Raw genomic sequence first — 14286 nt, forward strand, 5'->3', positions numbered from 1 at the left:
CGTGGCCGAGACACTCCATATCCATTTAGTCTCTGGGCTTCAAACCACTCAGAAATCTCCTTCTCCATTTTAGCTATTGTCCAAGATGTTTTCTTTTTCTCCAGTAATGGTGTTTTTCAAAATCCTTTTACAAATGAAAAGACCAAAATTAAGCACACTTTTACCGTTCTGTGCGTACGTTTGCCTCATTGATTTACAGTTAGTTTCTTGTTCTTGTATAAGCCACAGCTTCTCCCTACGTGCTAACCACAATTCGCTACTCGTGACACACAACCACATCACAACCACCGCATCCAAGCTGACTCCCTGATTTCAATATTTGACTTTATAGTTGTAAATTTAGTTTGATGCGATTATATAGAGAGGGAGATTATTTATATGAGGATAAATTTAGTGTCCTTGTACTCTGAGCTCAGTGTCAGTGAAACAGTATTCAGTTGCATTTTGTAGGTAAATATTAAAACCCTTCAAGGGAGTGGCTCTACTCGATCAAGGGATGTCTGGGATAATGGAAGAAGCAAAAGATTTCAACAATCATAGGACCTATAATTAATGATCTGCATTTATAGAGTTGCGGGGTAATGTAGTAATGCACCATGAAGCAATGGCAGTAGAGTTAAAAACTTAATCAATAATGCGTGACGGTTCCGGTTAGGGGAAAACTATTTGTGTTCCTTTGGAACGCATTAGTCCCAACATTGCCAAAAGGAAAATGCAGCTAATCTTTTCGGGACAAGGGGTTGGCGAGTTTGAATTGTTCATTTCCCCTTAGATGAGAAGACTCTCTGAAGCAAAGAAAATACTATACTGAACTATAAAGTCCTTTTAATGTTCAATATTTGTCACAAATGCACAATAACTTCACCATAATCAGTTACCATCAGGCTATGAGCGTTATTGTCAGTAAAAGACTTAATAACCAGTGGTTTGTATGATTACGTGGAGAAGGTTGCGGTTCCGGTTTGGTGGTCGGTATTCGTGCAAATTTTTTTGGAGTAACCGAGGACTACTTTGAGAACCTTTATTTTTCCTTTCTTGTTTTTTTTTTTGTTCACGCCTACTTTTGGCTTTGGCTTTTTCCGCGTGCAAGGTGGTTTTCGCTGTGAGGAGAGATTTCAAGCCGTGGCGTGGAGGGAAGCTAGGCTAATTAGTGTAGTCGACTGACGGGCGAGCTGACACGAGCAGAAGAAGAAATAAGGGCATGTACTGATTTTAGAAGGCTTCATGCGAGAACCATAAAGGATGCCTACCCACTACCGCATCAAGTTGATGCTTTAGCCGCACTTGGGGGAAATGCCTTTTTCTCCACGATGGACCTGACGTCAGGCTACTACAATGTCCCCTTGCACCCTGATGACAAAAAGTACACGGTTTCCTCATCACCCTTCGGGCTTCACGAGTACAACCGGCTCCCTCAGGGACTTTGCAACAGCCCAGCAACATTTATGAGGATGATGATGTCGATATTCGTTGATCAGAATTTCATGAGCCTATTATGTTACCTCGACGATCTGATGGTGTTTGCCCCCACAGAGGAAGTTGCACTCCTACGCCTGCAGATGGTGTTTACTTGCCTCAAGGAACACAACCTCAAGCTCGCACCCAAAAAGTGTTTTTTCCTCAGACGGACTGTGAAATTTCTTGGGCATGTCATCAGTGAGGATGGAATTCGGACTGATCCCGAGAAGGTGAGAGCGATAAATGACGTACAAGCCGCTGACTTAATGGAGTCTGACGGCAAGACGCCATGCCCTAGTAAAATCAGATCTTTTCTAGGCATGGTGATGTATTACCAAAGCTTCATTGAAGCATGTTCTGCGAAGGCAAAACCTCTGTTCAGGCTCACATCTGAATCTGGTGCCCAGCATAAGCGCAAGAGAGCCCGCAAACTAATGAGGAAAGGTCAAGTGAAGCTGATGCCTGCAGATTGGTCCGATGCATGCCACAACGCATTTGAAACACTGAAGTACGACCTCGTGACAGGTGTCACTCTGGCCCACCCAGATTTTGATGCGCCGTTTATTCTGGCTGTCGACGCATCCTTCGATGGGATTGGAGCAGTCCTGTCACAGCTGCCACCTGGTGGAAAAGTAGCCAGACCAGTCGCCTTTGCAAGTAAAACGCTCTCTCGCTCCCAGCTCAACTACCCTGCACACAGGCTCGAATTTCTTGCCTTGAAATGGGCGGTATGTGATAAATTGAGCCATTGGTTGAAAGGAAGACACTTTACCATGTGGACCGACAATAACCCGCTGACATACATTTTGACCAAACCAAGACTTGATGCGTGTGAACAGCGGTGGATAGCGAAGAGCTGCATACAACTTTGACCTGAAGTACATTGCCGGCCCAAAGAACATCGTAGCCGACGCTCTGAGCCGTGAGCCATTTGTACGGTCATGTGTGGGTCATCGCCTTGTTACCGAGCCCTATACCTCACTGTTGGACCAGGTCAACGGAGTGAACAACAGTACTGTGCAAGAGGTGTTCAGAGTATCCAACAATTGTCACGCTGTTGTAGACGAGAGTGCTGAGACTTCAGATGAGTCAGTGAAAAGGGCAGTTCCACCAGGCACGAATGGTTCTGTGACATCAGAAGAAGTTGCTGCTGTCCTCAGTGCTCAGTCCACTGGCGGCGTGGGTCAAGTGATGGGAACGGATGCTAACTTCAATCTTCTGCAGAAGGAAGATCAGTCAACGGCACTCCCACAGAGTCAGCTTGTTGGTTTACAAGAACAGGACAACACAATAAGCAGAACCATGTACTTTGTGCATAGACACAAGAGACCTACCAGGCGTGAGAGAGCTGTCGAGTCGCCAAGTGTGATGAAACTACTGAAGCATTGGAGCAGACTCACCATACCGAATGGCATGCTCTACAAAATAAGGAAAGATCCTCGCATGGCCACAGTTTACATGACTCAGCAGGTCACCAAGGCCAGAACCGTACTCTGTCTCTGGTGAGGCAACGATTCTTCTGGAATGGCATGGAACGTGATGTTGTGAACTATGTCAAATCCTGTCAGCGCTGTATAGTAGGGAAAACACCGGAACCACACAACCGTGCACCACTCAAGAACATAGTCACCTCTGAGCCTATGGAGTTGGTCTGTGTAGACTTTTGGACTGCTGAGCAAGATAACAAGTCTGTAGATGGCCTGGTCGTAACTGATCATTTCTCCAAGACGGCGCACGCCTTCCCTTGCAGGAATCAAACCGCCAAACAAGTTGCTCGCTGTCTGTGGCAGGATTTCTTTCTTGTCTATGGTTTCCCTCGGCGTATCCACTCTGATCAGGGAGCCAATTTTGAGAGCAAACTGATCGAAGAGCTTCTAGAGATGGCTCGGGTGCAGAAATCCCATACAACTCCGTACCACCCCATGGGAAATGGTATCGCAGAACGATTTAACCGAACATTGGGAGATATGATCGGAGCCCTTCCCCCTCAGCCCAAAGCAAAGTGGCCACAAATGCTGCAGCAGCTTACCTTCTGCTATAACTGCACAGAGCATGAGACAACAGGGTTTGCACCGTTCTACCTAGTGTTTGGGAGGATCCCTCGTCTCCCTGTCGATGTCATGTTTCAACATGCTAGTACCAATGATGCTGTTGTCAGCTACTCTGACTTTGTAACCCATCTGAAGAAGGATCTACATGAAGCTGCTCAGATTGTACGGAGGAATACTCTCAGAGAACAGACTCGCCATGCCAAGCTGTACAACCGTAGGGCCAAAGGATCACCCCTCGTCGTGGGAGACCGGGTGTTGATTGCCAACAGAGGTGTCCCAGGGAAACGCAAGGTTGCAGATAAGTGGGAGTCGACCCCGTATTAAGTCATATCAGTCAAGCCTGATCTCAATGTCTATAGAGTCAAGGATTGCCTGACGGGCAAAGAGAAGGTAGTTCACAGGAATTTGCTGCTCTCTGTTAGCTTCTTGCCCTGTGAGGAAGATCTGGCCAGCGAATCTGAACACTTAGGGGGTGATACTGATATGCACGGAAGTGATGTATGTCCTGATTTACCTGACGCAGTCGAAGGCAGTGATGTCCGTACAATAAACTGGGTGATACAGTCAGGTGATGAGCAAGTTCTTTCAGAGGTGGAGGATAACTCACTAGGCAGCAGATCTGATGTCCAGTCTGACTCTCTCACAGTCGATACATCCAGTCAAGGAAGTCAGCACATCCCCGAACAAGATGTTGATCATACTGCAAGTGACAATACGGAAAGCCCACCACGGTGCTCTGAAAACATGATCCCTTTGGGTATGGGCCCACCAGACACTGTCCTCCCAGACAAGACCCCATTGAACACTGACCACCCGGACACTGTCTCCCCTGATACTGACTGTTTAGACTTGACTGTCCCAGACCCTCAAGCTCAGGTTATTTGTACTCAACCTAGCCGTTATGATTTTAGGGTCCGCCAGTCCATCAAGCCTCCCAGTCGTTTTATTTGTCAGATGAATGACCAGTTTGTAGGTGACAACTCTGTGTCTGCAATATCTGCTAGTTCCTTGTTTAGGTTCTTTAGAGATGCACTTTCAGTTTGAGTAACAAAGCTTGAGCAAGAAACAAAAATTGTGCCTATGTGAGCACTTGAAACTACAGGAACAATGTTTTATATTTCAGGCATCTTTGAGTCTGTGCTTAGTTAGGAGTTTGATTGCCTCCTTTCTTTCCACACTCCTTTTTGGGAGAGTTTTAGAACTGAGATAGATAGATAGATAGATAGATAGATAGATAGATAGATAGATAGATAGATAGATAGATAGATAGATAGATAGATAGATAGATAGATAGATAGATAGATAGATAGATAGATAGATAGATAGATAGATAGATAGATAGATAGATAGATAGATAGATAGATAGATAGATAGATAGATAGATAGATAGATAGATAGATAGATAGATAGATAGATAGATAGATAGATAGATAGATAGATAGATAGATAGATAGATAGATAGATAGATAGATAGATAGATAGATAGATAGATAGATAGATAGATAGATAGATAGATAGATAGATAGATAGATAGATAGATAGATAGATAGATAGATAGATAGATAGATAGATAGATAGATAGATAGATAGATAGATAGATAGATAGATAGATAGATAGATAGATAGATAGATAGATAGATAGATAGATAGATAGATAGATAGATAGATAGATAGATAGATAGATAGATAGATAGATAGATAGATAGATAGATAGATAGATAGATAGATAGATAGATAGATAGATAGATAGATAGATAGATAGATAGATAGATAGATAGATAGATAGATAGATAGATAGATAGATAGATAGATAGATAGATAGATAGATAGATAGATAGATAGATAGATAGATAGATAGATAGATAGATAGATAGATAGATAGATAGATAGATAGATAGATAGATAGATAGATAGATAGATAGATAGATAGATAGATAGATAGATAGATAGATAGATAGATAGATAGATAGATAGATAGATAGATAGATAGATAGATAGATAGATAGATAGATAGATAGATAGATAGATAGATAGATAGATAGATAGATAGATAGATAGATAGATAGATAGATAGATAGATAGATAGATAGATAGATAGATAGATAGATAGATAGATAGATAGATAGATAGATAGATAGATAGATAGATAGATAGATAGATAGATAGATAGATAGATAGATAGATAGATAGATAGATAGATAGATAGATAGATAGATAGATAGATAGATAGATAGATAGATAGATAGATAGATAGATAGATGGATGGATGGATGGATGGATACTTTATTCATCCCTGCACTTCAGTTTGTTCCTTGTAATACTGTACCAGTTTTCGTGTCCTTTTTTCATCAGTATTTGCCTTTTTGGCATGTGATTTTTTTCTGTTTAGTGTAGCACCCCCATATTTAGCAGAATTTCAGGGGGGTGTATGTAACGGGTGTAATAATAACTTTTGTTTTATTGAAATTCCTGCTGAAATATGTGTATAGTTTTTGGTAAATGTCCTGCAATGATGAGTCCAACAGTGCTATCTGCTGGTATGGGGTGGGGTTTGGTTTTGGCTTCTGACATGTGACCGGGAGGCGGGGTTTGTTGGCAGTCTTACCAGAGAGAACTGCAATGGTAAGACACATCTTATGGTGCTCCACAAAAGAAGTTAATTTTAAACATTATAACCCCAGTTGACAAATCTCTCAACATGCACAGTAATGTGATTGATATTGTCAAGCTGTTTAGGTTTATTTTCGTTTTGTTTCTGTTTTACTAAAAATATTAATTCCCCCTGTAGAGATCAAAGCCAGCAGAAAGTCTAATGTTGTGACTCATCCATTTGCAGGTATATTGTACCCGTTTTTATACTCATTATTGTTTTTTATTTCTATTTTCTCATATACATTAAAAAAGGATGATGTTGGTTAAAATTCAGACTAAAGAAAAATATGTTGAATTCATTGTATACCTCACTGTGAAGGTGTAAAACTGGAGTGTCATGCCCAATTTCGTTGTCACAATATGTTAACCCATTTTGTAACAATGACAATAAAGGTATATTCTATTCTATTCTATTCTATAATTCACCTAAACAGTAAAAGTATGAATGCAAAATTTGGAGCAATTACAGAATACTTGCAGCAGTTTGAGAACCCATTTAGTATTATTACAGTTTCTGAAACCTGGTCCAATGGTGAAAAGAGAGTCGATTTTCAGTTAAAGGATTATAATTAGAAAATGTAAACTACGTCATTAGATCAAACAAAACAGGAGGAGAAGTCGATATATACTTGCACAAGACATTCTAATTCAAAATGATACAAAACATGTCAATGGCAATGAATGATTTACTTGAATGTGTAACATTAGAAAATTATAAATGAAAAATTGAAAAATATTATAGTCAGTTGTGTATACAGATCACCGGGCTCAAGTCTGGAAAGTTTCACAAATTGGGCTGAAAAAACATATTCAGCAATAAGCAACAAAACACTATTTATCTGTGGAGATTTCAACATTGGTCTGATGAATCCAAACAACCATAAAACCACTGATGATTATATTAACAGAATTTACAGCATGAGTTAATACCCAGATATTTTGAGACCAAGTAGAATTACAGTGCAACACTTATTGACAATATATTTACAAATAATATTGAATGTGCTCACATTAGTGGATTATTGGTCTGTGATATTTCCGACCACCCGCCAGTATTTACAATATATGATGATAAGGTTACTAGTCAGGAATCAACTGTAGAATATATTTACAAACGAGTAAGAACTGAAGGGACTATTAAATCATTTAATGAAAACGTAATTAAACGCAACTGCAATACAATATATGGTACAGACAATGTAGATAGTGCGTTTGATATTTTTGGGGGAAATGCACAGTATAATAAAAATAGTCCAATGAGACAAATGAATATTAACAATAATCAGTCAAGCATCCATGGATAACTGAGTTTATACAATGCTTGCAAAAAGAAAAACACTTTATATAGAATTATTTTTTTAAACTAAAAACTACGGAAGCTGTATCCCATTATAAGACATATAAAAACAAATTGACAGGCATATTAAAGCTAGTAAGAAATCATAGTATACCTATTTATTGCATAAGAATAAAAGCAATATTAATGGTATTTGGGGAATATTAAATACCATGATAAAAGGTAATCATGTAAGTAATGCCTATCAAATCTATTTCACTGAAATCAACGGGGACAATTATATTTTAAGTCAAATTGTGGAAGCTTTTAATAGGTGTTTTGTAAATGTTGGACCTCAACTAGCTGCAAATATACCCAAGTGCAGTAGAAAACAATTCAAGTGACTGATAAAAATAAACCCAAAGACAATGTTTTTGTGTGGCGTAACCGAACCAGAGTTATTAAACGTGGTAAACAACTGGAAATAAAACGTCTACTGACTGTTTTGACATAGATTTGCTATTAGTCAAGCAGATCTTACATAGCATTGTGACACCATTAACCTTTTCATGTGATCTGTCATTACAAACAGGGGAATTTCCAAATACAATGAAAATAGCAAATACCAATATACAAAAATGGAAACAAACACATTTTCACAAACTACAGACCGGTATATCTGCTTCCTGAGTTCTCTTAAATATTAGATAAACTCTATTAGAATATACTAGAAAAAAATATAGATAAGCATTAATTGAATAAAAAAAGTCAATATGGATTTAGGGAAAACAGATAAACATCAATGACCAATAAATTACCAATAGCATAGAAAAGAGGAGATACACAGCTGGGATATTATTGACCTAAAAAAAGATTTTGATACCATTAATCGTAATATATTATTTAAAAAACTGGAATGTTACAGCATCAGAGGTGTGGCTTTGGAATGGATTCAAAGTTATTTGTCTGGTAGGCAGCAATATTTGAAATGGTCGAGTTGACATCTGGATACTTGGACATCTGTTGCAGAGTACCACAGGGTTCGGTCCTGGGTCCAAAGTTTTTCAATTTACAAATTAACGATATTTTTAATGTTTCAAAACTATTAAAATTAGTCATATATGCAAATGCAAACATTTTCTATTCCAATGATAATTATATTGATATAGTAATAAATAATAATAGTGTATTAGGTAAACTAAAAAAATTGATGAATATTAATGATCCATCCATTATCTGCAACGTTTAAAAAAAGAAGTAGAACAAAACGTGTACAACAACCTGTGGAAGTAGGGAATCCTTCATATTTTTGGATTTTGCAATTTTGCGAGCTTGCAAACGAACACTTCGCCCAGACACTTCATATTCATTTTATCTCTGGGTTTCAAACCAAGAGAAGACATCCTTCTCCAAGACCGTTTCTATTTTCCCCAAGGCATGGCGGATTGCAAATATCCATCCATCCATTATCAGCACCGCTTATCCTCAGTAGAGTCACGGTGGTGCTGGAGCCCATCTCAGCCATCTTCGGGCAGTGGGCAGGGGACACCCTGAACTGGTTGCCAGCCAGTCGCATCTTTAAATGTAAACAAAATTAAAGTGATATTCTTAGGTAATCACAAGGAAAATCTAGACCTGGCTGTGAAAATGGATGGTGTTGCCATAGACAGTGTATCAGAAATACAATTTTTAGTAGTTACAATAGACAGTAAATTAAACTGGAAAACACACATCAGACACATACAAACTTAGGTATCTAAAAGCATTTCAATTATAAACCAAGCCATTTTTTTAAACTAAAATGCATTGTATTTATTGTATCGTTTTCTAGCTATGCCATATTTAACATACTGTGCTGAAGTCTGGGGCAATAATTAGAAAAGGGAGGATACTGTGGTCATACCAATAGTCTATTTCTGCAGTACAAATTATTAAAACTATGATCTCGTGGAGTTTTCCACTTCACAACTGCTATTTAAAGTTAACAAAGAGGTACTGCCAGAAAACATGGAAAATTATTTATGTGAAAAGAAGGAAGCTATAAATTGAGGGGATGTGGTAATTTCACGATTCAACCAGGGAGAACCACCAGGAAACATATGTGTGTGTCTGTATGTGAAGTCAAACTTTGGAACAAATTACAGGATGAGCTCAAACTATGTCCAAATATATAAGACACATTTAATAGGGAAGCAGGGTAGGATCAAGTAAGCAATACTTCTTCCTATCCCTTTTCAGACATGTTACATTCACATTGTTTTTGTTTTTTGACATCTCGTTTTTTTTTTCATGTTCTAAATAAAGTTTTATTCATTCATTCAAGGTGAATTATTCACGGTCATTGTCTTGTAACTGGTAGCCAGAACGTTCTTAACCACTGCTTGTATTTGTAAGACAATTTTAGAATGTTCTTCTCCATTTCCGTCCTTTCAGAGGCTGTCCGTTCACCAGTGTTTCGTCATGGCACTGATAAGAATGGATTCAGCCTGGGCTCCAGTAAGAACTTCCGTCAAGTATTTGGTGATGAAGCCAAATACTGGCCTTTTCCAATTTTCTCCAGGTAAGTTACATTACGGTTTAGAAAAACATCTCTCAGCTTTCCCATGTCACATGCAAATCATCCACAAGTTGCTGTCATTTGCCAACTGTGAATGCATCTTGTACATGGTGATCTCCAACTTGGAATCCAACAAATCCTTTTGTCTTATAGACCAGTGCTCCCCAACCTTTTCTGTACTACGAAACGGTTAAATGTCTCCCTATATCTCCGCGACCTGGTATAGCAAATTAAAGTATAATTATGAGATCGGCCTTGAAAACTGTTGTACTTTCAATAACAATAACAACAAATATACAAATAAATGTGACTTGCCTTGCCTTGACTAATATCATCAATTCCGGAGCGAGTCTGTACTTTTTTTGCTAAATTTTAAACACGGCAGCCTTAAATACAGTGCGGCTTATCCCTTTTTTCCCATGGCGACCCCGAGGAAAACGGTGAGATGCTCTTTTCCACAGCGCATGCACTCTAAATACAAAACACGGTCGTGATGTCTGGAAAGACATAGGATGGAGAAATTAATCCATGTGTTTGCCAACATTATTCACATAAATTATGACAGTACTTTATTCAATATTTCCGACATACTAATGCTATTTGAACATATTCACCTACAAATCATGTACCGTATTTTCCGCACTATAAGGCGCACATAAAATCTGATTTTTTTTTAAAAAGCTGACTATGCGCCTTATAATCCGGTGCGCCTTATATATGGATCAATTCCCCCCTGCAGACCAAATTGAATTACAAGGTCTCGCAACTTACGGTAAGCAGCCACCAACTCCATTTTTCGCGTAAAAGAAGAAGTGTGCTGTGCATACTGGGAAATATTAAACAACGATTCTCTTTTATTAGTGCGTTTGTATAAAGACCCTGAAATGGCTACTATTAAGAGACACGCTTACAACGCAGAGTTTAAACTCAAGGCGATCAGTCACGCAGTAGAACACGGGAATAGAGCAGCAGCGAGAGAGTTCAACAATAATGAATCAAACACGAGAGTGGCTCAAGCCGGCAGAATTAAAAGTCCCCCAAGGAACTCGCTAACTGAACAATGGTTCCATGGGTGAATTATGTAAAACCCACTACAGCGTTTTACATTTTACAGTTATCATGTTATTGCTTTACTGTTATTGTTTTGCACTTGTTGTTTTTGCACATTACGAGTGTCACTATATTACTAATTTACCATAACAGTATCAGAGGTTTTTTTGCGTGTTGACTAAATGGAGGAAAAGTAAAATGTTATGCCTTGCTGTTGTTTAAAGATGTGTCACGAAAATGCTTTACCTCAGAGAAAATAATAAAATGGCTGTTTATTCATTTTGGGAGTGAATGGAGTTGTGGAAAGCTTGTTTGTTACCTATTAATAAAGTTTGACTGACCTATCTGACTGTTTTGTTGACATTCCCTTTAACGCGGCACCATCTAACGGTTGCATAACGTAACTACATCCTCTACTGTAGCCAAGTCAAGTTAAGTCACATTTATTTATGACGACCTTAATCACAAAAATGTCTCGAAGGACTGCACAGGATTACAAATACAAAATTGCACAATTACCTGATCTTAAACCAGCATGCACTTATAGCGCCTTATAATGGGGTGCGCCTTATGTATGGAAAAAGTTGAAAAATATATCATTCATTGAAGGTGCGCCTTATAACACGGTGCGCCTTATAGTGCAGAAAATACGGTAATCAGTTTGTACATTTGTGTCTTAAAGCAGTGGAAGTTATCGATCAAAAACGCTACATTTTTTTATTGTAGCATCGACGATAACAAGTAAATGCAATTTGTTCCTTTACCACTAAAGCCTCCACTGACAAAACCACAGAAAGACAACTAGTTTTATTCCTAGAGGAACAATAACAAGGAATGCAATTTTGTCCATTACCACGGCACCCGCCAATAACAAAAACACAGAAAGACGACTTACAAGTCCGTGTTGCAATATGGCACTATTCTTCACAGTATGTTTGCCTTTGTGCTGTTGTCTAGTAATATAGGATTCACATTCTACGTGAAGCAGCCCACTTTTGCGTTTTCTTTTGACATAGTAGTAAACATGTGTTTGTTTTTGTAATTGCCCTATTGAATGGTCACATGATCCGAAAACACGGGACATTAACAACTCGTACTAAAACTAAAAACAGTGGGAAAAAATACATGATTCCTGTTGTATGATACAATAATAAATCAAGATTATCTCAGGCGCCAATGAAAATGAGCAGGGGTGGGGAATAAGTTTGACACAAAGAGCCGAAATTTTTAACTGTGAGAGTCAAAGAGCCACACCACGCACTGACCTGCCATGACAGACAGACACACACAAACACACTTAATTAAAGACATATTATTTCCCATAACCCACTCCTCTCCTTACAATATAGTATTGTTCTTGTGTTGATTTCAAGGAAAGTGTCCACCCTCAATACACACACAAAAAAAACTAAAACATGAAACAAGGCAAAGAGCCACAGTATATAGAAAATATGATGAGGCAAAGAGCCGCATTCTTATTGGCCAAGAGCCACATGCGGCTCTAGAGCCACGTGTTCGCCACCCCTGCCCTAGAGCTTTGAATTTGACATGTGGTCTAATGCTTTCATACTGCCCCTAACAGGCATACATGCATGAGAACAGCAAGTACTTTGATTTATTTGCCAGACATTTTACTGAATTGAAATTGTATTTCTCAATGTCCTTTGAAGCCACTTTTAAAGCTAAAATAAGGACTGAAAAAACTTGACTTCTTGAGTTTCGGTAGGCCTAATTCTAATAATCCCAATGGCACAATGTATAGCCTGTTCGGAAGATACGTTATTCACATCCAAAAATAAATCATATATAATGTTTCAATCATGTTCACACAGTATTTATTGATGTGTTATCCTTCTCAAATGTACAGTTTAGGGGATGGTTGCTCCTTCCCGACTTGCCTGGTGAACATTGACCCTGAGCTGTCCCCCTCTAGCTACAACCGAGCAGCTAAGAGGTACGCACAAAACAACGGCAAAATTCCATACTGAAACAAAAATGGATTTACTATCACTTCTTTATTTTGAGGGGATGACTAAAATTCATTATTACAATGTTATTTAAGCAGTGTGCCAATCAACACTAGTTTGCAAAAAAGCATGCATTTTTCAGTATTGTTGCTTGCTTCAAGTTATCAGCTAAGTACAGTGGCTTGCAAAACTATTTGGCCCCCTTGAACTTTGTGACCTTTTGCCACATTTCAGACTTCGAACATCAAGATATAAAACTGTAATTTATTGTGAAGAATTAACAATAAGTGGGACACAATCATGAAGTGGAACACACTTTATTGGATATTTTAAACAGTTTTAACAAATAAGAAAACAAAAAGTAGGTTTGCAAAATTATTCAGCCGCATTGAGCTAATACTTTGTAGCACCACCTTTTGCTGCGACTACAGCTGCAAGTCGCTTGGGGTGTGTCTCTATCAATTTTGCACATCGAGAAACTGATATTTTTGCCCATTCCCCCCTGCAGAACAGCTCGAGCTCAGTGAGGTTGGATGGAAAGCGTTTGTGAACAGCAGTTGTCAGTTCTTTCCACAGATTCTCAATTGGATTGACGTCTGGACTTTGACTTGGCCATTCTAACACCTTGATATGTTTTTTTTTTGGTGAACCATTCCATTGTAGCTTTTGATTTATTTTTTGGATCATTGTCTTGATGGAAGACAAATCTCCGTCCCAGTCTCAGGTCTTTTGCGGACTCCATCAGGTTTTCTTCCAGAATGGTCCTCTATTTGACTCCATCAATCTTCCCAACAATTTTAACCATCTTCACCAAAAAAAACATATCAAGGTGTTGGAATGGCCAAGTCAAAGTCCGGACGTCAATCCAATTGAGAATCTGTGGAAATAACTGACAACTGCTGTTCACAAACGCTTTCCATCCAACCTCACTGAGCTCGAGCTGTTTTGCAGGGAGGAATGGGCAAAAATATCAGTTTCTCGATGTGCAAAATTGATAGAGACATACCCCAAGCGACTTGCAGCTGTAATCGCAGCAAAAGGTGGTGCTACAAAGTATTAGCTCAATGCGGCTGAATAATTTTGCACACCCACATTTTCTTTTTTTATTTGTTAAAAAAGTTTAAAATATCCAATAAAGTGTATACCACTTCATGATTGTGTCCCACTTATTCTTGATGTTTCACAAGAAATTAGTTTTGTATCTTGAGGTTGGAAGTCTGAAATGTGGCAAAAGGTCACAAAGTTCAAGGGGGGCAAATAGTTTCGCAAGCCACT

General features: G+C 38.7%; 1 protein-coding gene across 5 annotated transcripts in view; it reads left to right on the top strand.

The window, feature by feature from the left end:
- zdhhc2 (zDHHC palmitoyltransferase 2) overlaps window positions 1-14286 on the top strand; it is a 30618-nt gene that overhangs the window by 12513 nt on the left and 3819 nt on the right. For 4 of the 5 annotated variants that reach the window (XM_088344359.1, XM_088344360.1, XM_088344361.1 and 1 more), the window contains 2 exons: window positions 9871-9997; window positions 12912-12998. In XM_088344359.1, coding sequence (XP_088200485.1) covers window positions 9871-9997; window positions 12912-12998 — 214 coding nt within the window. The remainder of the gene's footprint in view (window positions 1-9870; window positions 9998-12911; window positions 12999-14286) is intronic. The other variant, XM_088344363.1, reaches the window with a different exon arrangement.

The sequence above is a fragment of the Urocampus carinirostris genome, chromosome 9 (genome assembly GCF_059441175.1).
Source record: "Urocampus carinirostris isolate Australia breed hairy pipefish chromosome 9, RoL_Ucar_1.0, whole genome shotgun sequence".
NCBI classification, from domain to species: Eukaryota; Metazoa; Chordata; class Actinopteri; order Syngnathiformes; family Syngnathidae; genus Urocampus; species Urocampus carinirostris.